Source organism: Eurosta solidaginis, chromosome 5 (genome assembly GCF_040869045.1).
Source record: "Eurosta solidaginis isolate ZX-2024a chromosome 5, ASM4086904v1, whole genome shotgun sequence".
In the NCBI taxonomy this organism is placed as follows: Eukaryota; Metazoa; Arthropoda; class Insecta; order Diptera; family Tephritidae; genus Eurosta; species Eurosta solidaginis.
This window is the reverse complement of record NC_090323.1, coordinates 240,302,033-240,323,692: the sequence shown is the minus strand read 5'-3', so window position 1 is coordinate 240,323,692 and position 21,660 is coordinate 240,302,033. Positions and strand designations below refer to the sequence as shown.

General features: G+C 38.2%; 1 protein-coding gene across 2 annotated transcripts; it reads right to left on the bottom strand.

The window, feature by feature from the left end:
• Positions 1-304: 304 nt before the first annotated feature.
• Positions 305-3,800, bottom strand: LOC137233874 (uncharacterized). 2 transcript variants are annotated; one of them, XM_067757366.1, is made up of 7 exons: positions 3,630-3,800; positions 3,390-3,571; positions 2,784-3,299; positions 2,469-2,707; positions 937-1,151; positions 612-874; positions 305-547 (listed from the first exon to the last, which is right to left on the bottom strand). In XM_067757366.1, exons 1-7 carry the CDS (start codon positions 3,701-3,703, stop codon positions 492-494), a joined length of 1,545 nt encoding a protein of 514 aa, XP_067613467.1. In that variant the 5' UTR covers positions 3,704-3,800; the 3' UTR covers positions 305-491. The 2 variants fall into 2 exon arrangements, with proteins under 2 accessions (XP_067613467.1, XP_067613466.1); XM_067757365.1 differs by having other exon boundaries at positions 2,784-3,571; positions 3,630-3,796.
• Positions 3,801-21,660: the final 17,860 nt, after the last annotated feature.

Below are 21,660 nucleotides of genomic sequence, written 5' to 3'. Positions count from 1 at the left end.
AAAAAGTTGGTTTATTTTGTTAATAATCACTATTATATAATTTTTCTGGTTTGCGTGATTGATGTTGTACGTCCTGTTCATCCAAACTGACAGATATAGACTCTAAGCCAACAAAATATATAAAATGGGCGTGGCTTGGTTATCGGTCGATCTCGCTCATACTTAATAGCATTGAGAGATGAGTTCCAAGGAATATACATTACAAAAATTCAATATGAAAGTCTATCTTAATCCCAATTTGTTTACAATGAAATGAAAAATAATATACATTGAGATGAATAAATAAATATACATTGTGCACAGCTATGTATAAAAAATTTGCAGCCATCTGAATTTATTTGCCTAATGATTTGAATTATAAGAAAAAACTATTTTATGGTGTATTACAACACACTTTAAATATGCAAAATAACAAAAATTAATATTCTATAAAATTTTAAGTTCTAAAAAACCGTTAAACGTAATAAACAATGCTGCTGCTTCAAAACATTCTATTCCCACGGAAAACGTCCTAACGGTGCCATTGACCAGTTACAGATTTCATCATCTGCAAGAATTTTAAGAATACATTTTTTAGGACGTCGTATTTTGATTATTGTTGTAGATGATACCATTTTCAAGTGTCCAACAACCAAATTGTTGTTTAGTTTTACTCACTGCAGGGCTATCATCACAATCCATCATTTCTTCTAGTTTATTCTGCTCTTTAAGTGCTTCTAATAACTCTTGAGCTGTGTGTATGGTGTCAGCATTTTTCACCGCACTTTGTAATTGTTTTTTCACAGTAACTTTCTTGCCAAAAAATGCATCAACGAGTTGTGTAATGCCTCTTATTTCTGCAGTAGTGAGGGGTGGTTCTACAAGCGGCAATAAACTGGAACATAATTATATGAACATTTTAAAAGTTGTTGTTTGTATAAAAGTGAATGTAATTACCTCTTAACTATAGGCGCTGTATATTGATTAATACAATTTATTTTTTGTGTGACAAAATTTCTATCAACTACCCAAACCCACGGTCGACGCATAGAGTCTCCAAATATTGGCGTACATTTAAGATCAACTCCAGCGTAAATTAAATATCTTTTCATTGTTTTTGATATGTTGTCTTGATTCAAAGAAGTAAAATCCAAATCAGTTGTATTAGGATTCTGCAAATAATGATATATAATAATACATAAGACCTTTTAGAATCAATTATCTTGATCGAAAATATTTTTGCAAAGCAATTTCTAAAAGAAAAATACATATGTTGTTGTTGTTGTAGCGATAAGGTTGCTCCCCGAAGGCTTTGGGGAGTGTTATCGATGTAATGGTCCTTTGCCGGATACAGATCCGGTACGCTCCGGTAACAGCACCATTAAGGTGCTAGCCCGACCATCTCGGGAACGATTTATGTGGCCACATTAAACCTTCAGGCCATCCCCTCCCTCCCCACCAAGTTCCTTGAGGAGCTTGGGGTCCCCAGAGCCTCGTCTGTTAGTGAAACAGGATTCGCCACGGATAGGCGAGGTTGACAATTGGGTTTGGAGAAGCTATATATTGCGCTGGTAACCTGAAGGGTTGGGCTACACAGCCCCTTGAATCTGGTATTTTAGTCGCCTCTTACGACAGGCATACCTACGGCGGGAATATTTTGACCCCCTAACCCGCTGGGGAAACATACATGTCTTCTGTATTTATGTAACTACAGGCAGAGCAGCGGAAATTGTTAGAGGCTAAATAAAAGTGGCATATACATACGTGAATCTTAACCATCGAGTTCCACTTCACTGAAAGCTTACGAGCATTAGTGCATATTAATATATAGGTACCCCCAGAGGGTTAGGGGGTTAGAATATACATGCGGTAGGTATGCCTGTCGTAAGAGGCGACTAAAATACCAGATTCAAGGGGTTGTGTAGGGCAACCTTTTCAGGTTGCCAGCGCAATATATAGCTTCTCCGAACCCAATTGTCAACCTCACCTTCTAGCGGCGAATTCCGTTTCACTAACAGACGAGGCTCTGGCGACCCCAAGCTCCTCATGGAACTTCAGGGTGGGGAGGGAGAGATGGCCTGAAGGTTTAATGTGGCCATATAAATCGTTCCCGAGATGGTCGGGCTAGCACCTTCATGGAGCTGTGTTACCGGAGCGTACCATATCTGTATCCTGCAAAGGACCATCACATCGATAGCACTCCCCAAAGCCTTCGGGGAGTAACCTTATCGCTACAACAACAACAACACCAACAACAATATAGAGGTAGTGTGCTGGCCTTAATAAAAGTTACAGATTACGGAGTCATCCGTCATCCGTGTGCGCCGCTCGTGCCGTTTGGGCGGAATATGGTAGGTAATCTGTTGGGTTTATTATTAGCTTTTAGAGAAAGTGAAAAGCAGCACACCACAAATTTGTCGAGCTTTTATCCTTTTGACCGCGTCAAAATATGGTTATAATTATTAACCCTTAAAACTTCTTATACTTACCTTATCCAGTTCTGATTTATAAATTTGTTTGCATTTACGAAAGGCCACAAAACCTGCAGCTATTCTAGTTGCCCAAAAGCTAGCGCCAGCACGACGGTTTTCAGTTAATAATTCATTTTCCGCAACTGCTATTAAACTGTAGAATAAATCTTCTATGAAGCCATAAACAGCTAACATACGAAAGAAACTTTGCGTCGCAGCAATTATAAATTCAAGCGGTTCACCAGAAGAGTGTGATTCTTCAAAGCAAAAAAAAATAAAATTATAATAAGATAAGATTCAGAAATGTATTTTATACAAGTGTATAATACTTACCTCCAATACTAAAGAAATATTTCATATTCAATAAAGCGACAATTAATATCTCAGACATATCTTTGATTGCTATTTCTCGTTTCACCAATGATATTAGATCTTGCACCACTAATTCTAAAGTATCCTTCAGTGTTTCTAGCTTTTGTTCTGCATAATAAGCTCTTAATTGTGCTAATCGCTTTCCACTAACATGCCTCTTTCCACTTTTCATATTATGCGCTCCTTTACAATAACATTCCAATGCAGCATCGTAAATGATAAATAACTTTGTAACATTCTCTTCAAATTGCGTTTTATCCTTATGACGAATTTTACTCGCTTCCACATCACACATCGTATTAAGCTGGGGAAGCCAATAATAATCGCGCAGCCATGTTAAGCAACTAGATACGGTACTTCGTAGTACGTCAAGTGGTGGCAATACTTGCCCATGTGCACAAATATGTCGCAAATCGACCACAAATGACGGCAACTCCAACAGACGTGCGGTATCATACATTGTACGCATATTATGTACTTGCATAGTGGAAGACATGAAATTGAAGAAACGTGTAAAAGCACTAGCATACAAGGTTTGTAAAATATTTTCAGTTAGTGCGCTCCCACCTCCTTCCGTTTCTAAGTCTTTGTGTTGCACTTCTAGCAGGGTTTGCGTTGCAAGCACGCCTGCTGGACATAGTGTACTACGACGCAAGGTCCACACATTCACTCGAATTAAGCCAAGTTTTTGTTGTTTTATATCAGTTCCATCGCCATATAAATATTTGTAGACCCTGGCGAACTCCTTGCTGCAAAAACCTATTAATATCGTATTTTACTCTCTATAAGTTCAACATGTTAACTTACACGTCCTTCCAAGGGCCAACAAACGTCCGTCGCTTTATTGTACCAACTTCCTCCGTCGTTTCACTTTTACTCATAACTACATGAGGATTTGCATTGCTGGAATCAGCTGGACTTTAGGTTCAATTTGTAAACAAATCATCCACGTGCAGAATTAATTTGTATCGACTATTTTCATCGATAGTGTGAAGAATGTGATCGAATAAAGAAATTCACTAATGCCATTTTTAAGTAGCATTAAGGGGGGGACATATAGAACAAAATGTGGCGTTACTTCGATTTACGTAGCGCCATAGTTGCGGCCATACGTTGAACTCATCAAGGTAAATCCCGGCTATCCGGCCTTAAGGCCGAATTAATGGTGACATATAACCATAAAGCCATAACCAGATAAAACAGCTGATCGAACCTACCTTATAAAAATCAATGGAATCGATTAATAGTGTCATACCATAACGCAACGCCATACCATTAAAGGGCGAATTAAAGCTGGAGTCATTGGTGCCGTTTGTCGTATCGCTGTAGTCGTATCCCTAACGTAATCAGCTGTTTATCGTTACGACGGTAAACCAAAACCCAATTGGTTGGCTACGATACGGTTACGACCTTAGCGGCACCAATAATCGATTGCATTGATTCTCATAAGATTGGTAGAATCAGCTGTTATAAGGTTACCGATACGGTTACCGATAAAGCACCAATGTCTCCAGCTTAATGGTGACTTATAACCATAAAGCCATAACCAGATAAAACAGCTGATCGAACCTGCCTTAAGGAAATCAATGTAAGCGAGTTAGCGTTATGGTATGGCACCATTAATCGATTACATTGATTTCCATAAGGCAGGTTCGATCAGCTGTTTTATCTGGTTATGGCTTTATGGTTATAAGTCACCATTAATTCGCCCTAAAGCTGCAGACATTGGTGCTTTATCTGTAACCGTATCGGTAACCTTTTAACATCTGATTCGACCAATCTTATGAGAATCAATGCAATCGATTATTGGTGCCGCTAAGGTCGTAACCGTATCGTAGCCAACCAATTGGGTTTTGGTTTACCGTCGTAACGATAAACAGCTGATTACGTTAGGGATACGGATACAGCGATACGACATACGGCACCAATGACTCCGACTTTATGCTGGGTCGATTTATTAACCTATATCGCGCCATCGATTTTTCGATAGGTTTTGGGCTCAGGAAAAAAGACGGACGGACAGACGGACGAACGGACGGACAGACGGGCATGGCTAAATCAACTGAGCTCGTCCCCTGATCATTTTGGTATATTTATTGGTTGGTCTAACGGAAAAATATACATAAAAAATTATTTGGAGCCTTGAAAATGAAAAAAATCGCTTTCGACCAAAACAAGTCCCAAAAAACAAAAAAAATTTTTTTTTTAAACTGTTAATGCCAACGTTTTTATCGCATAATTTTAAGTGGGATAGGAACTATGAGACAAATTCGTTTTCATCGGCAACACTTTTGCACGTTTCTGAAAAAACCCTTAAAAAATGGCGAAAAAATAAATTTTTTCACCAAAACACTCCTCAACCCCCGAAAAATATTGTTTTTTTTTTTTCGAAAACTGTTATCGCCAAAGTTTTTAGCGGACAATTTTGAGTCGGACAGAGTATACATGACAATTTTAAAATCAAATGAAAATTTTTTCAGTAGGGCATGAAAAAAACCTTAAAAATCAAGGAAAAATAAGTCAAAAAACTCAAATTTTGCAGGCTCGAAAAATATTTTTTTGGGTATGCTCAGTGGAACTCTTTTTCCTGAGCCCAAAACCTATGGAAAATCGATGGCGCGATATGGGTTAACTAACTTTCGTCCATGCAAATCAACCCAGCTTAATAACCATACCATATCCATAACCTAAAAATATTTGAGTTGGTGAATTTAATAACTTTTTGTATATTTTATTCATTGTTTTGGATACGTTATGACTAAGAGACTTCTTTTTTGTGGAATATGTTTGTAATTTTTTACGTTTTCTTCATTTTTATGAAATTTTGACGATTTTTAGGTTAAGGCACCATTAATCGATGACATTGGAGATGGTTATGGGTATGGGTATGGTTACGACTATGTCGTTAGGGTTAAGCCCCCATTACTGAGACTTAGCATAGACTTGACTTGACTTGGCATAAACTTGGCAACTTAGCCACGATTATACTCCACTTGGCGCATAAAATCTGGCATCATAATCAGCGTTGAAATTTATTTTTCAATAAATGTCAATTTGTATGACAAAATGTCAAAATGAAATGGAAACAAACAAATGGCATCTCAAAATGTAAACGTCACTTAGAACTTACATAGAAAATCAAAATTCAACAGACTTCTAAGTCAAGTTAAGTTTTAAGTAATCAGTAACATGCAATCTTCGAGAAGGTTTTTACCGCCCCACTATTCAATTTTAATTGAGGTCATCAATCCTGCTATTGTACACTACACATTCCTAGCGTAGGTATAGTCGTCCGCAACACACACGTGAGGGGTGTTAAAGGCGTTGGTTCCACATTACAATTAAAGAGATGGTTGGTGTCATGTGGGGACACATTGCAAGCAGGGCATATATTTTGAATTTCGGGGTTGATTCTGGATAGGTAAGAGTTTAACCTGTTACAGTATCCAGATCGAAGTCGAGCTAGAGTGACTCGCGTTTCCCTAGGGAGTGTGCGTTCCTCTTCTGCAAGTTTTGGATACTGTTCTTTGAGTACTGGATTCACCGGGCAATTCCTGGCATAAAGGTTCGACGCCTGTTTGTGGAGTTCACTGAGGACCTGCTTATGTTTTTTTGCTTCATACGGCTGAGTTCTCAGGTGCCGTATTTCCTCATAATGCTTACGGAGATGACTCCTTAAACCCCTGGGCGGTGTTGGCTCATCAATCAGATGTCTGTTGGGATGCCCAGGTTTCTGGGGATTCAACAGTAACTGTTTGGTTAGCATCTCATTTCCCTCTGAGAGCAGTATTTTGGCAGGCCTGTAGCTTCTTCCAGTGAGTAGTTTTTAGGCTTGGCGACCATATAGGGGACGCGTAGCATGCAATCGGCTGGCCAATTTCTTTGTAAGTGGTAATGAGCGTTTCTTTGCCTTTTCCCCAAGTACTGCCAGCAAGAGATTTGAGGATTTTATTACGGCTCTGGATTTTCGGTACAATTACGGCTGCATGCTCACCAAAATTTAGATCCTGATCAAACGTCACACCCAAGATTTTGGGGTGTAGGACAGTCGGCAGCGAAGTGCCATCGACGTGGATGTTCAAAACGGTCGACATTTGGGACGTCCATGTTGTAAATAAGGTGACGGAGGATTTAGTCTGTGATAATGCCAGGTTTCGCGAAGCGAAAAAACTGGAAAGATCAAGGAGTTAGCCGTTTATTCTGTTGCAAAGCTCATCGATCTGTGGGCCTTGGCCTTTGGCCATTATTGTGCAGTCATCGGCGTAGGAAACGATAGTAACTCCTTCTGGTGGCGAAGGTAGCTTTGATATGTAGAAGTTAAACAAAAGTGGGGATAGAACACCACTCTGTGGCACCTTTTGTTTAACTCTTCTTGGTTTTGATGTTTCGTTTGTAAATTGCACTGATGCAAGCCGACCACCTAGATAATTTGCGGTCCACCTTTTAAGACATTGGGGAAGGGTAGACCCTTCCACGTCTTGCAGTAACGTGCCACTGTATCAAAAGCTTTTGATAGATCTAGCGCAACGAGTACTGTTCTATGGTGAGGGTATTGATTTAAACCGCAATTTATCTGGGTGCCAATGGCATTTAGCGCGTGGTAGTGCTATGGAGTTTTCAAAAGCTTTTGATAGATCTAGCGTAACGAGTACTGTTCTATGGTGAGGGTATTGATTTAAACCGCAATTTATCTGGGTGCTAATGGCATTTAGCGCGTGGTAGTGCTATGGAGTTTTCTGAAGCCATGCTGATGACAGGCTATGTGCAAATTTGCTTTGAAGTTGGGGAGCAAAATGGTTTCAAGCGTCTTGGCTACTGGCGATAGGAGAGATATCGGGCGATATGACTCTCCTATGTTAGCTGGTTTCCCAGGCTTTAGTAGCGGGACCACCTTGGCCATTTTCCGGACCGGGTTGAAGACATACGCTAAATATTTGAAACCCTCTTTCCCTAGTCTTTTAAGCATCGGCATGGCTATGCCGTCTGGGTCCACTGCTTTGGATGGTTTAGCATGACCGATGGCATCCTCAACCTCTTTGGCGGTGATGGTAATTGGAGACGTGCTGAATTTGTTTATGTGCGTGTCTGTTGGCCCTCCGTCTATCTTTGTCGACCGTAGAATGCATTATATATTGTTTGCAGAAAGCGGTCGCGCATTTTGCCGCAGCCGAAAGCACTTTATCGCCAAAGTCATTGTGCTTAGACGGATTCGATAGGGACTTTACGGTGGACCAAAGCTTACATACACCGGCAGAGAGGTTACAACCGTTTAGGTGCTCCTCCCATTTCGCCCGCTTGTGTTCATCCACAAGCAATCTTATGCGTTGGTTTATATCCCTTATTTGGGGGTCGCCGGGATCGAGCTATCTTATAAGGTCACGTTATCCCGCTAAATTTGCGGCCTCCGCCGGAAAGTGTGGCCGAATTTCGGGAATTCTACCGGCGGGAATGAAGCGAGCCGAGGCGGATTCAATGACCTTGCGGAAAGCACGCTCCCCTTGGCGAGCATCAGTCGGGATAGGGAGGGCAGCAAAGCGGTTGTCTCTAAAGGATTTGTATTCATCCCAATTTCCTTTTTTAAAGTTAATGAAAGTGCGTTTTTCTGTGATGATGAAGTCGGCGGTACGCTCGACCGAAATAAGTATAGGCAGGTGGTCGGGTGCCAATGTTACCATCGGCTGCCAGTTGACACAGTTTAAGAGTCCTGCGCTCACGATTGATATAACCGGCGAACTGTGACAGCTTCCTACCATCCGTGCGGGGACGTCTGTGCTGACAAACGGTGCAAAAGGAGGTAGGGACTAAGAGTCTGTTTCCCTAACCTACACGATTGCTGCCGGAAAAGAGTTGGTGGTGCCGTGGTGCGCGAGCAATAGTGGGTACTTGTTGTGGCTTGCTGAGCAGCAGGGCTGCTGGAAGGTAGTGGAGGGGGGGGGGGGGCGCTAAGGCGTACACTACGGGACCCCCTTGGGCGTGAACAGCAAGGAGCTACAAAAGATTTATAAAAGTTACTTGGACGTCAGATTTTTGGATCTAGCCCAGAACAACCTGTCCGATGCAACCATCCCTTGCATCCTAAAAAGACTCTTTTCCGGCAGGGCCGGGGTTAGGAGACGGACCCGGATTGGATTCGATACCTTCCCGGAGCAAGAGAATATGGAACAGTCCCGCTGCAAGGAGCTGCTGGGAGGATGACAATTTGTGGGAGGGACGCAACAAATTAAATGGGGTTACACTGAAATGACAGTCCTTGGTCGGGAAAACCCCAAGTCGCTCCGGTACATAGAACCGACTGCCTTGGGAAGCGTATCGCCCGCTTCCACATCCGTGCTTGCCTTTTGCAAAGAGAAAAGGAAACAAACGCTCACTACTGGTTTCAGATTTTATGACTACCTCGGTACTGATGCGATCTCGTCACTATGTAGGCCAGCATAATGTTAAAGGGAAGCTCTGCGTTGGGAATGATTGAGAACTCTTAATGCCATTTCACCCTTTACGACTTGCAGCTTTTCGCCATTGGGATCCCTCGGTTATACAGCTTTAAACCTGCCCTTTCACTCCGCTCTCTACGTCTACCCCATAACATAGTGAGGATTTTTTCACGGTAGAGCGCTTTACAGCAAACTGTCTACGGATATTACCAAAGAGAAAGGTGTTAAGAGGCTTTGGTTCCACGTGGCAATTGAAAAGATAAGATAAGTTACAACCAGGACATACATTATGTATGTTGTTGTTGTTGTAGCGACAATGACACTCCCCGAAGGTTGTGGGAAGTGTTATCCATGTTGATGGTCCTTTGCCGGATATACATCCGGTACGTTTCAGTAACAAACGCCATTAAGGTAAGAGCCCGAACAACACGGGAACGTTTAAGTATGGCCACATGGAACCTTCGCATTATGTTCTTCGGTGTTGTCTCCGGCTAGGTAAGAGTTTAACCTGTTGTATCCAGATCGAAGTTGAGCTGGAGTGACGTGCGTTTTCATGGTGAGGTAGCTTTCCTGTACCACGAGTTTAATTAAATTTAAACAACATTCAGACCCAGAAACCAGACTATATATTTATATATAAGGTTTATTATGCGCTGAATCCAAATCTGGCCTCAGAGATGCTCTATCAGCTCTGGTTTTCGAGATATCCTAACCTAAAAGTGCAAAAACCACAGTTTTTGCCCATATTTGGGGTTATGCAGTCTTGCAGATGTTTTTTTTTTCACCAAAATTAAGGGATGGCAGCTTTAACTACAAGTCTTCTTCTTTCAAATGGCGTCGAGTTTCCTCAAATATTGTTTTTTATTCGCCATATATGTAATACTCCTATAGAACTATTACATATATGTTTTTCGCTGAGATATCGCATTTTGAAATTTTCATGTTTCTAAATTTTCCTACACCTGAAAATCGATTAGATAACATAGACCTGATACTTGTATAGTCGATTACTAAGTGGAGTATAATCGTGGCTAAGTTCCCAAGTTTACGCCAAGTCAAGTCAAGTCTATGCTAAGTATCAGTAATGGGTCCTTAACCCTCGGATACCAATTCACACACAGCCCTATCCCCTAGAAACCAACCCTATCATACCGCAAGCAGGCTAACCCACTTAACCCTGGGGACAGCGTTTACTCACATATTTTTCTTAAAATAAGTCTTATTTATCTAGATATCTCACACCACAAGCGGGCTAACCAACTTAACTGTTAACCCATCAACACCCGTATCCCCTAGAAACCACCACAAACATGAAAATTTCAAAATGCGATATCTCAGCAAAAAAAAATGATATTTGAGCAACTCAACGCCATTTGAAAGAAGACTTGTATTTAAAGATGTTATCCTTTAATTTTGGTGAAAGAAAACATCTGCAAAACTACATAACCTCAAATATAGGCAAAAACGGTGTTTTTTGAACTTTTAGGTTAGGATATCTCGAAAACCAGAGCTGATAGAGCAATTTTGAGGCTAGATTTCGATTCATCGCATCAAAATCCTTCGAAAATATATAGTCCAGTTTCTAGGTCTGAGATGCTGTCGGCCTGTGTTATCTTTACTATCCTTCATCTGATATCCATGCTATGCAAGCAAGTTTCAAGCTTTCCAGGGGCTGTATTCAGTAAGTGTGAGTTTTGAAATGTACATTATGCTTTCATACAAATTAAAGTTCATATTTTAAACAATTTTTTCACAGTTACTGATTCTACACCAAAGTCCTTGTTTTGCTGTATATTTCTTAAAACTTACAACAATTTTAGCACTTTTACTTACTCTGAGGGAATATCCATATAAAACGTACAACCACCCGATCTCGAGTTTTACGATAAGAAAACAATGGGGTTTCAAAATATATGTATATTAGTAAATAGATATATTAAGTTTTATCTATAAAGGTAAATAAATATCGACGGCGAAACTTATAACCGCTGCAGTTAAAACAAAAAAAAAAAGGTTTTGATTCAAAAATAACATGTCGCAACTGAAAATGTATTGACAGGCCGCTCTTCAATCAAAACCTGATAGAGGGGATCTGGAATATTATTTCGAAATGAGGCGTTTTTGAATGCCAGCCAAAATAGGGTGACCTCGTATTTAGCCGCCGATATATGTATAACTTCTACTTAATTTTGTATGAGAAACTATTTCTGTCTATGAAAAAAAGACATCAAAAACAATTTTCGAGAATATGGCGTCTTAATTTTTCGTAGATTATGTACATTGTGAATTCCTACATGTGAAGTCTTTATATTCTTCCATTGCAATATTTACCAATCAAATAAGCTGACAGGGAGAATGACTGTCACGAATGGTCACAGAAGTGAGGAAATGTTTATTTGTTTGCTCGCGGTAAATAAATTTAATTGTCATGAATTGCCCATTTGTGTTTCCAACCAACTTTCATTTTAGAAGTGTCTATAGAAAATCAGACTATATTTAAATGTTCATTTTTAAAATCTAGTTAATAGAGAAAATATGAGCAGCCAGTTAAGCAAACATTTGAAAATATGTTAATAATGGCAATAAACCCATCGTTTTCAAAAATGTTTGAAAAACACTATTAAGCAAATGATTTAAGTAATCGAACATCGATATAACAGGTGGTTGAAGATGTTTACTATTGTAAACGTTTTTTCTCCACTTATGTATATGAATTCACAATGATTATGTACTTTATAAAAAAAGAACTTGTTCATTCAATTTATTTAAAAAATATAAACTAAACTTTTGGGGTAAGGATCCCAGAAAACAAAGGTTGACTTCGAAAAAAATTCGCAGAACAAATTATTTTCAGAGCTATCAGGATGGATTTTAATTACATTCATCGAATTGTTAGCTTTAAATACTATCCACCAACTACGAGTGTCAAAGGATAAATCTCAGTAGATAGTCAACCGATGATAGAGAACTGTACAACCTTTGGATGGGTATTGGCCCAGCTCAATATTTTTGATGTCATCCAACCATAAACAATACTATACTTTTCGAATCAAGTCTTAAAAACATGAATATTGGCTTTGTAAGTTCGAAATTGGACCTATCCCAATATATTTAAAATATAAACAAGTAAAGGTGTCTAAGTTCGGGTGTAACCGAACATTATATACTCAGCGTGAGCTTGAATTGCACATTTCATTTCAGATAAATTACTTTTCTTCATAACACGTGGCACCGCCCGTTTAAAAATAAAAATGTCTCCCCATTTCCTCTTACAATAAAACTTGATAAGTGAAATATCATTGATTCAAAACTATTTTTTGCTAAGTTATAGCTTATTATTCTAGTCTACGATCATTTTAAACTTGTTTTATATCTAAGTTGCCGTGGTCTTTAACCGATCCCGTCCATTCTTACTAGAAATATTTTCTACTATAGGGAAAATTCGTGTACCCAATTTTATTACGATCCGTTAATTTTTCTTCGAGTTATGGCTCCCGAAACATAGAAAATTGCTTAGTCATAAAAGGGGCGGTGCCACGCCCATTTTTTAAATTTTTTTCCTATTTATTGTTATAAATCCACTTGGGAAATGAAATAACATTGATATAAAGCTTTTTTTTTGCAAAGATTTAGCTTAATTTATCCATCCACGACCCTTTTTAAAATATTTTATATAAAAGTGGGCGTGGTCCTTAACCGATTTCGTTAATTTTCCTTCAAAGCATTCCTTATAGTAAAGGCTACCTCTCTGCCGAATTTGTTACGATAGGTTTAACGATTTTTGATTTATGATTAATAATATTTGTAAAATTGATTTTTTTTGGCGGCCACCGTGGTGTGATGGTAGCGTGCTCCGCCTACCACACCGTATGCCCTGGGTTCACACCCCGGGCAAAGCAACATCAAAATTTTAGAAATAAGGTTTTTCAATTAGAAGAAAATTTTTCTAAGCGGGGTCGCCCCTCGGCAGTGTTTGGCAAGCGCTCCGGGTGTATTTCTGCCATGAAAAGCTCTCAGTGAAAACTCATCTGTCTTGCAGATGCCGTTCGGAGTCGGCATAAAACATGTAGGTCCCGTCCGGCCAATTTGTAGGGAAAAGCAAGAGGAGCACGACGCAAATTGGAAGAGAAGCTCGGCCTTAGATCTCTTCGGAGGTTATCACGCCTTTTCAACATTCTAGGTGTATTATTTACTAAATAATCAGGTTTTTTGTTTTCCAAAATTTTATATATATATAAAGTGGGCGTGGTTATCATCCGATTTCGCTCATTTTCAATACCAATCTATTCTGGGTCCAGATAAGCTCGTGTACCAAATTTGGTGAAGATATCTCAAAATTTACACAAGTTATCGTGTTAACGGACGGACGGACGGACATGGCTCAATCAAATTTTTTTTCGACACTGATGATTTTGATATATGGAAGTCTATATCTATCTCGATTCCTTTATACCTGTACAACCAACCGTTATCCAATCAAAGTTAATATACTCTGTGTGCAAAGCACGCTGAGTATAAAAATGCGGAGGTTTTGGAGAGTGGTTTCGATGTTGCTGGTAACAAGCACCCTTAAGGTACAGGCCCGACCATTTCGAAAACGATTTAATATGACCACATTGAACCTTCTAGGCTAACCCTCCAAGAGGAACTTGGGTCGCCAGAGCCTCGCCTGCTAAAGAAACAGGTCTTCTGTATTTTCTTGCTTCGTTTTCAATCTCATATACTAACATGCATTAAAAGCATATTAGAAAAAATTGAAAGGTGGAAAATTTAGGTTGGCAAATTTGCAGATAATAATCTAGTTCTTAGGGATGGAACATATGTAAACGCGTATATTATCTGTTGAGAATTTATGATAGTTTATTGCATGTGTAAACGTGGTTTAACGTTTCTGGTATTCAGCAGCACATTTAAGAATTTTAGCTAAATGCATTACTATTCAAATATTATCCTAAAAAATGATTGAAAAATCATTTCAGGAACCCGTTACAAACCCATAAAAAGGATTTATGCCCTATTACCGTTTACAACTCAACTCGTAATTTGGTATTACAGATTACAACTCAACCTGTCAAAAAAAATTTCGGTTGAGTTGTCTAGTCTTACAACTTTTTGTGGCATTGCCGTTTACAACCTTGTGTTGGTGTAGTTGTCAAAGACGTCAAAATCTTACAACTGCTTACTAGCAGTTGTCTCATGCAATTTTGCAGTTGTTTTGAAAAATGTTACGTTTTAGAAGACGGTTCACCACCTAATTTTTAACAAAGATGTTCAAAGTTGATATCAAAAGACACGTTTCGATCTCCGATTTAAGAATCCGAAAACAAAAATTGTAATTCTTTGCGACAGCATGGCACTGCTAATACGCGTCCAAAAATATCGAGACGCGTATTAATCTCGAGAACAATAATCCGAAGGCGGAAAAAAAGATTTTATTTCTTGTCCGGAGATATTTGTAGTTGAAGTTGGCGATTTTCATGTGGTTGTTGTAATGTTGTTGTCTTTTTCGGTTTTTGTTTAATATCTTTTGAAGGAGTTAAAATTTTTATTTTCCGCCTTCGGATTATTAATACTGATGCCAAGACGCATCGTTTAATACCTCTCTCGATATTTTTGGACACGTATTAGCAGTGTCATGCTGTCGTAAAGAATTACCACAAAAATTAAAAATTTTATTTCTAATAAAATCTAATTTCATGTGGTTGTTGTATTTTGCCAGATTTTTTGTACACAGCTATGCAGAAAGGTGTTGGACCCAACCAGAGTTATTTTTACGAATCGCGGCCAAAGACCGCCAACGCAGAAAGGTGTTCTGTGCAAAAACAATTGTGGAACGGGCCTCATATTTCGTACCCTCTCGGGCCATTTTGTGGGTCTTTGTAAATATCTTTCAAAAGAAATAAAATTTTGAATTTCCGCTCTCGAATCCTAAAAACGGAGATGGAAACCCGTCTTTTGATACCACCTTTGATAAGAGTTAGATGGTGCACGGGCTTATAAAACGTTACCAAAAAAAAAGCAAAACATTTAAAGCCGGTAGTTAAACCTTTTTTAATCAAACAATAATCAACAATTTTGTACACATTTCTAGAAAAAACAACGTTTAAACGAATTACATTGAATAACTTTTTGACTTTAGTTGGACGAGGCTGGCCGCAGTTCGGATGCAGCCAAAATAGGTGAAATAATTATGCGAGTCCCATTGATACTTATCACTACTCCTGGGAATCGTATTTGAGTAAAATACAGTTTTTTCTGTTTGGGTTTTAATCTACTTCGCACAAATATTCTCCTCAATAATATCTAAAACCAGTCCAACACCAAAATCATTTCCACATCATATTTGATAGCTGCCGTCAGCAAGGAATCGGAGTATGGCGCATAATTTTAAAATACGAACGCGTATGCGGAAATGGTCCTTAATTTTGTTTAGTACTGAGTAAAATGCTTCCTTTCAAATCTGCAAAATAACTTCATATGAAACTCATTATTTGTTTGTCACTTAAACATTTTCTTGGTGCTTGGTAGTTCCAAGGGATTGGAATGATCACGTGAATGTTTTCCGTATTCGCGAAATGTCAATCACCAACATTTTTGTCATTATAAAATAGATTTCATATAATATTAATAAAAAAATCACATTTGAAAATGCTTAAATTTCTGCCACAAATTGATCAGCTGTTTATTTATCTGTCAAATCATCACTTTCTGAAGTTGGCAACTCAATTCAATTTCAACTGAAATAAGTTGTAATTCGTAATACCAAACAGGAGTTGAGTTGTCTTAAAGTTGAGTTGTTTTAATTACAACCCAACTAAGTTGAGTTGTAAACGGTAATAGGGGCATTAAATTGAGTTAAATCACGTCAAAAGCGACTAAATTTAAGTAACTACTATCACAGCGTTATCTTTATATATTAATCTATAAAAATTAATTGATGTGCATTAATTTCGCCAAAACTCCAAAACTGCTTGACCGATTTCTATATTTTTTTTTTTGTTTCGTTCGTTATTGTTCACGGATGGTTTATAATAAAAATAGCATGCGGTGCCACGTTCCCTATAAGGAAAAATTTAAATTCGCTCTAAGCAATTTGATTTTATCCAAAATTTATTATAGAGATTCCATATGAGTGTGGATGCAGTGGGAGTAAAAGTAAAGATTTTGCGTGGGAGCATGATCGGGAGTGGGAATTAGAATTTGAGTGGGAGTAAGTGTTGAAGTGAAGGAATTGTCAGGAATACCGTATTTTGAAATGAATTAACGAAACCGTGTTTAATTATAATACATTTAATTAAATTGATTAATTATTTAACAGAGTTAATGAATGATGTGAGAATATTAGTTTAATGGAAAATATATGTAGTTATTAAGTTTTGCAGCTTGCTTGTTTAATCTCTCGGAACCAACTATTTGACTGTTCTTCTCAAGTTCGTAGCAGGGTTGTATGTATGGCGTTGCTGTAGATTGTATCAGGGTTGTTATTATTTGCCTTCGAGATGCCACACGTTTACAGTCGGCCTCTCCTGACTATACCAGCGCCCTCGCTATCGAGTTCTTTATCGGGATCGTCGCCAATATCACACATTTGTTCGTCGAGAGCGGAAATATTACACCACGGTCAAAGTTTATTTGAAGAATATACCGATTTGTAATGGCGTTTCTTTCGCGAAGAATCAGTGATAACGTACCGATCTCGATCAAGGACCTTACTTATGATAAAAGGACCTTTGTAACGGGGTTCTAGTTTCCGGGATTCACCTGCGAGCACAGGTTCGTTTTCGGCTAATACCAAATCGTTGACATTATATTTTGTTGGGGTTGCATGTTTTTGATCAAAACGTATCTTAGCCTTTTGCCGTTGTTGTGTAACTCGGTTTGCTACTAATTGTCGAAGATCATTGATGTCGACGGTGCTTTGCGATTCGTCGTCATGTAAAAAGGTTGTTAACTTATTTTAAAGGATATCTCGAGGTCTAAATAAATACACCAACTTGTATGGAGTCTGTCCTGTTGTCTGGTTACGTGTTGTGTTAAAAACCCATTGAATATCGCGTAGCTTTTCGTCCCATTTCTTATCAGTTTGAGTAATAGTACGTAACATGCTAAGCAATGTTCTGTTAACGCGTTCAGCGTGACCATTCGCACGAGGTGTACGAACTGCATTTTGAATATGTTTAATATCGTAATCGTTGCAGTATTTAGCAAACTCTTTAGAAGTGAATGACGTTCCGCGGTCTGTTACAAAACGATAAGGAACTCCGATGTAGCTGATGACTTCATCGAGAACCGCGATCACATGTTTAGTTGCAGTACTCTTAACAGCACGAACTATTGTAAACTTAGTAAATGAGTCAACTAAAACCAATATGTGTTCGTTTCGACGTGAACTTTTTGGAAAAGGACCAAGATGATCTAAATGGATCGTTTTAAATGGTATCGATTCCATTTCATTAAAATTATATACTCCCTCTTTTTTCCGCTAGGTATTTTATTGTAGGCACATTCAACGCAAGATTTTATATACGCCTTAACAAAATTTCGCATTCGTGGAAACCAAAGAAAGTTTTGAATACGGTCGATAGTCTTATCTACGCTCAAATGTCCAGCCTTGTCATGACAGTCATGTACAACACGATAACGAAGTGATTTAGGAACAACCCAAAGTTTCTTGTCATGAACAATACGATACAATCGATTTTTTTCGACACAATACTCTTTCGCTGAAGAATCGTTTCTGTTGACATTTTCTATTATTTGTTTGATATCTTCATCGTTCAATTGCATTGCGAAAAGCCAATCGTCGGTTGTTATATCCGTCTTCAATATACGTAAGGATGCGGTATCAACATCACACGCGTCTTCAACTGGTGCACGACTAAGCGCATCTACATGTTCCATTCGTCGTCCAGATCGATGTTCAATAACGATGTCATAGTCTTGTACCTTTAACTACCATCTCGCAATTCGTGGTATAAGTTCGCGTTTTTGCATTACTGTACTACAGTGTGTTACTACCTTTACTCGCTTTCCGTAAACATAATACCTCATACGTTCAAGAGCTTCTACAATTTCAAGCGTCTCCAACTCGTAGCTATGATACTTTTTTTCATTGTCGTTTGTTGATCTGCTGTAATAGAGTACGGGTTTGAAGCTATGACCTTCTTGTTGCAAAAGTACGGCGGCTAAACCAACTGAGCTGGCGTCTGTTTGAATTTCGTGCTCAGCATTAGCGTCGTATGAAACCATGACAGGTTGTGAAGACAATACGTCTTTAAGTCCCTGAAAAGCTGTCTGTTGTTCTTCTGTCCATTGAAATTTTTGTTCTTTTCTAGAAGTTTTTTTAATGGTTCGGACAAAATAGCGTATCCTGGGACAAATCGTCGGAAATACCCACTAAGGCCTAAAAACTGACGTACCTCATGAATATTACATGGAGTTTTAAATTGTTCGACTGCAGTAGTTTTCCTTGACCCTGGTTTAATACCACGAGAACCAAGACCATGTCCCAAAAATTCTACTTTTGTTGACAAAAATTCGCATTTCTTAACATTTAGCGTTAGATTTAGATCTCGCATCGCTTGAAAAATACGCTTTAATTTCTCGATCATCTCATCAGTCGTATCACTCCCTACCAAAATATCATCCATGTAGTTTGTCATATCTGATGATTTAACTGTGTCTTTAATTTTCGCCATGAGCCTCTGAAAAACAGCCGGCGCATTTTTAAGCCCGAATGGCATACACTTAAATTGATATAGACCGTCAGTTGTAATGAACGCTGTATATTCCTGACTTTCCCGAGCTATTGGAACATGATAATAGCCCGAATTTAAATCGAGTGTCGTATAATATTTAAAATGGGAAATTTCTTGTAATGTTTCTTCAATGTTAGGCATAGGAAAATTTTCTTTTTTCATATGGGCGTTAATTTTAAGATAGTCAACACACATTCTGTCTGTACCGTCTTTCTTTTTCACCAACGTTATTGGACTAACATAAACTGAATCTGATCTTTCAATAATATCGTTTTCAAAAAGATCTTCTAATATTTTACTTACGATTGCCTTTTTCGGTTCCGGAATTCTATATGGTGTTTGTGCTACAGGAACATCTGTATCCAATTCGATATGCATTTCAATGGCATTTGTTTTTCCAATTTCATTCAAGTCACTTGCAAAAACGTCACGATATTCGCTGACTAAATTGATCAAACTCGTTTGAAATTGTTCATCATCACTACTACATTTAATATCGTTTTTTTCATAGAGATTTTTATAAACCGATCGTTTTTCAATATTTCTGCCAAATATGAAATTACCGTTGCAAGCACTTACACTTGTATTCTTGAAAATGTCTTGACCAAGAAATAAATCAGCATTTATTAATTCATCGTCTACCACGTATGCAACTATTTCACGCTCTAGTTCATCAATTTGTATTTTAAATTTAATTTTTTCATTTGCGATTTGCGTACCACCACAAATTCTATTAATTGAAATTTTACAGCTTTCACGATTGTTTTGCAATTTATTTGCAACCGATTTACGAACCATGTGGCACTGACTACCTGTGTCTAGAAAAGCAATACATTTTTGTCCATTCACGATAACGGATTTCATAAAGTTTTTCTCAAATTCATTAATTTCTGCACGTTGTACATTTACATTTTTCTTGCCACAGTTCCTAGCTTCACCTCGGCAATCTACACAACGTTGTTTTTGTTGTGGTTTCGAACACTGACTAGAGATATGACCTTTCTCAGAGCAATTATAACACACAACCGGTTTTTTATCTGCTTTATCGCTAGCACTTGACTTATTGTTTTTCAATTCAAACTTTTGCTTCAGCTAATTTTGCATATTAACCTTATTATTTTGAGATTTTGAATTTAGCACATAGTTTTCAATAGTTTCGCGTAAATGTTTAACCGAATCGAATTTCAACGGAGCAATAGCCATTTGTAGTTCACGATGTTTAAGTTCTTCACGCGTATATTTAACGATAGCAGCATCAATTAACTTGTATTGTCGACCTAACATACAAATACGAAAACAATAATCAGTAACACTCTCGTCATGTTTCCTACTGGCATTACACATTTTAAAATTTATGTCTGCTTCATTCATTTCGTGACTGAATTCTTCTTTTAAGCATTTGGCAAATTTATTCCAATTAGAACATAACATTGGTAATGAGTCTAACCACATTTTTGCTACACCACGCATTTTGCTGTATACTGCCAACATTATACACTTTTCATCCCAGTTATATGCATTTAACGAATTACCAACACGATTAATAAATTGTTCAACGCTAACCGAATCTTCTGCATATGGATCGAATTCAGGCAGAGTTTCTGCAATTTCCTTAACCGAAGCCGTTCGCTTTCTTTCTCACTCGTACAAACGTTCACCTTCTGATTGGGAAATAGAAGCTATTACTTGTTGCGTCGTCGGTGGCGTTTCTTGCACTGGTGTTTGCATGTCTGTTCTCTGCTGCTGCGCAACAGGCGTCTGTACTGATGCAATAGTATCCATAATTGTAGTCATCATAGATCGTAGTTGGTCCAACTGTTCCTGCACTGACTTATTTTCGCTTATTGGCACATCAACTTCAATAATTTCGTCCGTACCCAAAAACTCAATTAAGCGTTGAATGAGTTCCGCTTTAGTTCCCCTTGTGGGCAAATTATTTTGTGCCAAAATACCCTTCAATTGTTCCACTTTGAGCTTTGTAATTTTAACCTTCTAACTCATTTATAACACGTTATGCGTTGCGCTTATTAAATGTATGTATGTACGTACGCGTTTCTCGTTTTTCTCAAAACCAACCAAAGTTTATGAGAAACGCGTTTTCCTTCCGCAATCCTGCCGATGATACACGTTATTTTTCCTATTGCTTTTACGTCGTTGCAATTAGAGAAAAAACCGAACCGATCCAGAGCCCGCTTCTGAAACTGTCAGGAATACCGTATTTTGAAATGAATTAACGAAACCGTGTTTAATTATAATACATTTAATAAAATTGATTAATTATTTAACAGAGTTAATGAATGATGTGAGAATATTAGTTTAATGGAAAATATATGTAGTTATTAAGTTGTGCAGCTTGCTTGTTTAATCTCTCGGAACCAACTAACTATTTGACTGTTCTTCTCAAGTTCGTAGCAGGGTTGTATGTATGGCGTTGCTGAAGATTGTATCAGGGTTGTTATTATTTGCCTTCGAGATGCCACACGTTTACAGAATGGACAAGAAAAAGAAGAAAAATGGAGGATAAAGGAGACGGGAATGTTATAAAAAGAAGAGAGGAAACGAGGCTCACTTTTAAAATGTAGGCAAATCAATTTTCGAGCAGATCAAAGTCTACCGGGTACAATAAAAAAATTTTCGAATTCGACTATG

Excerpts from the sequence above, each read along its gene's own strand:
- LOC137233874 (XM_067757365.1), bottom strand. The coding sequence starts at position 3,703 with ATGAGTAAAAGTGAAACGACGGAGGAAGTTGGTACAATAAAGCGACGG. Across the intron at positions 2,708-2,783 it reads ATATTTCTTTAGTATTGGAG|AATCACACTCTTCTGGTGAA; the intron begins GTAAGTATTATA and ends TTTGCTTTGAAG. Across the intron at positions 1,152-2,468 it reads ATAAATCAGAACTGGATAAG|AATCCTAATACAACTGATTT; the intron begins GTAAGTATAAGA and ends CATTATTTGCAG.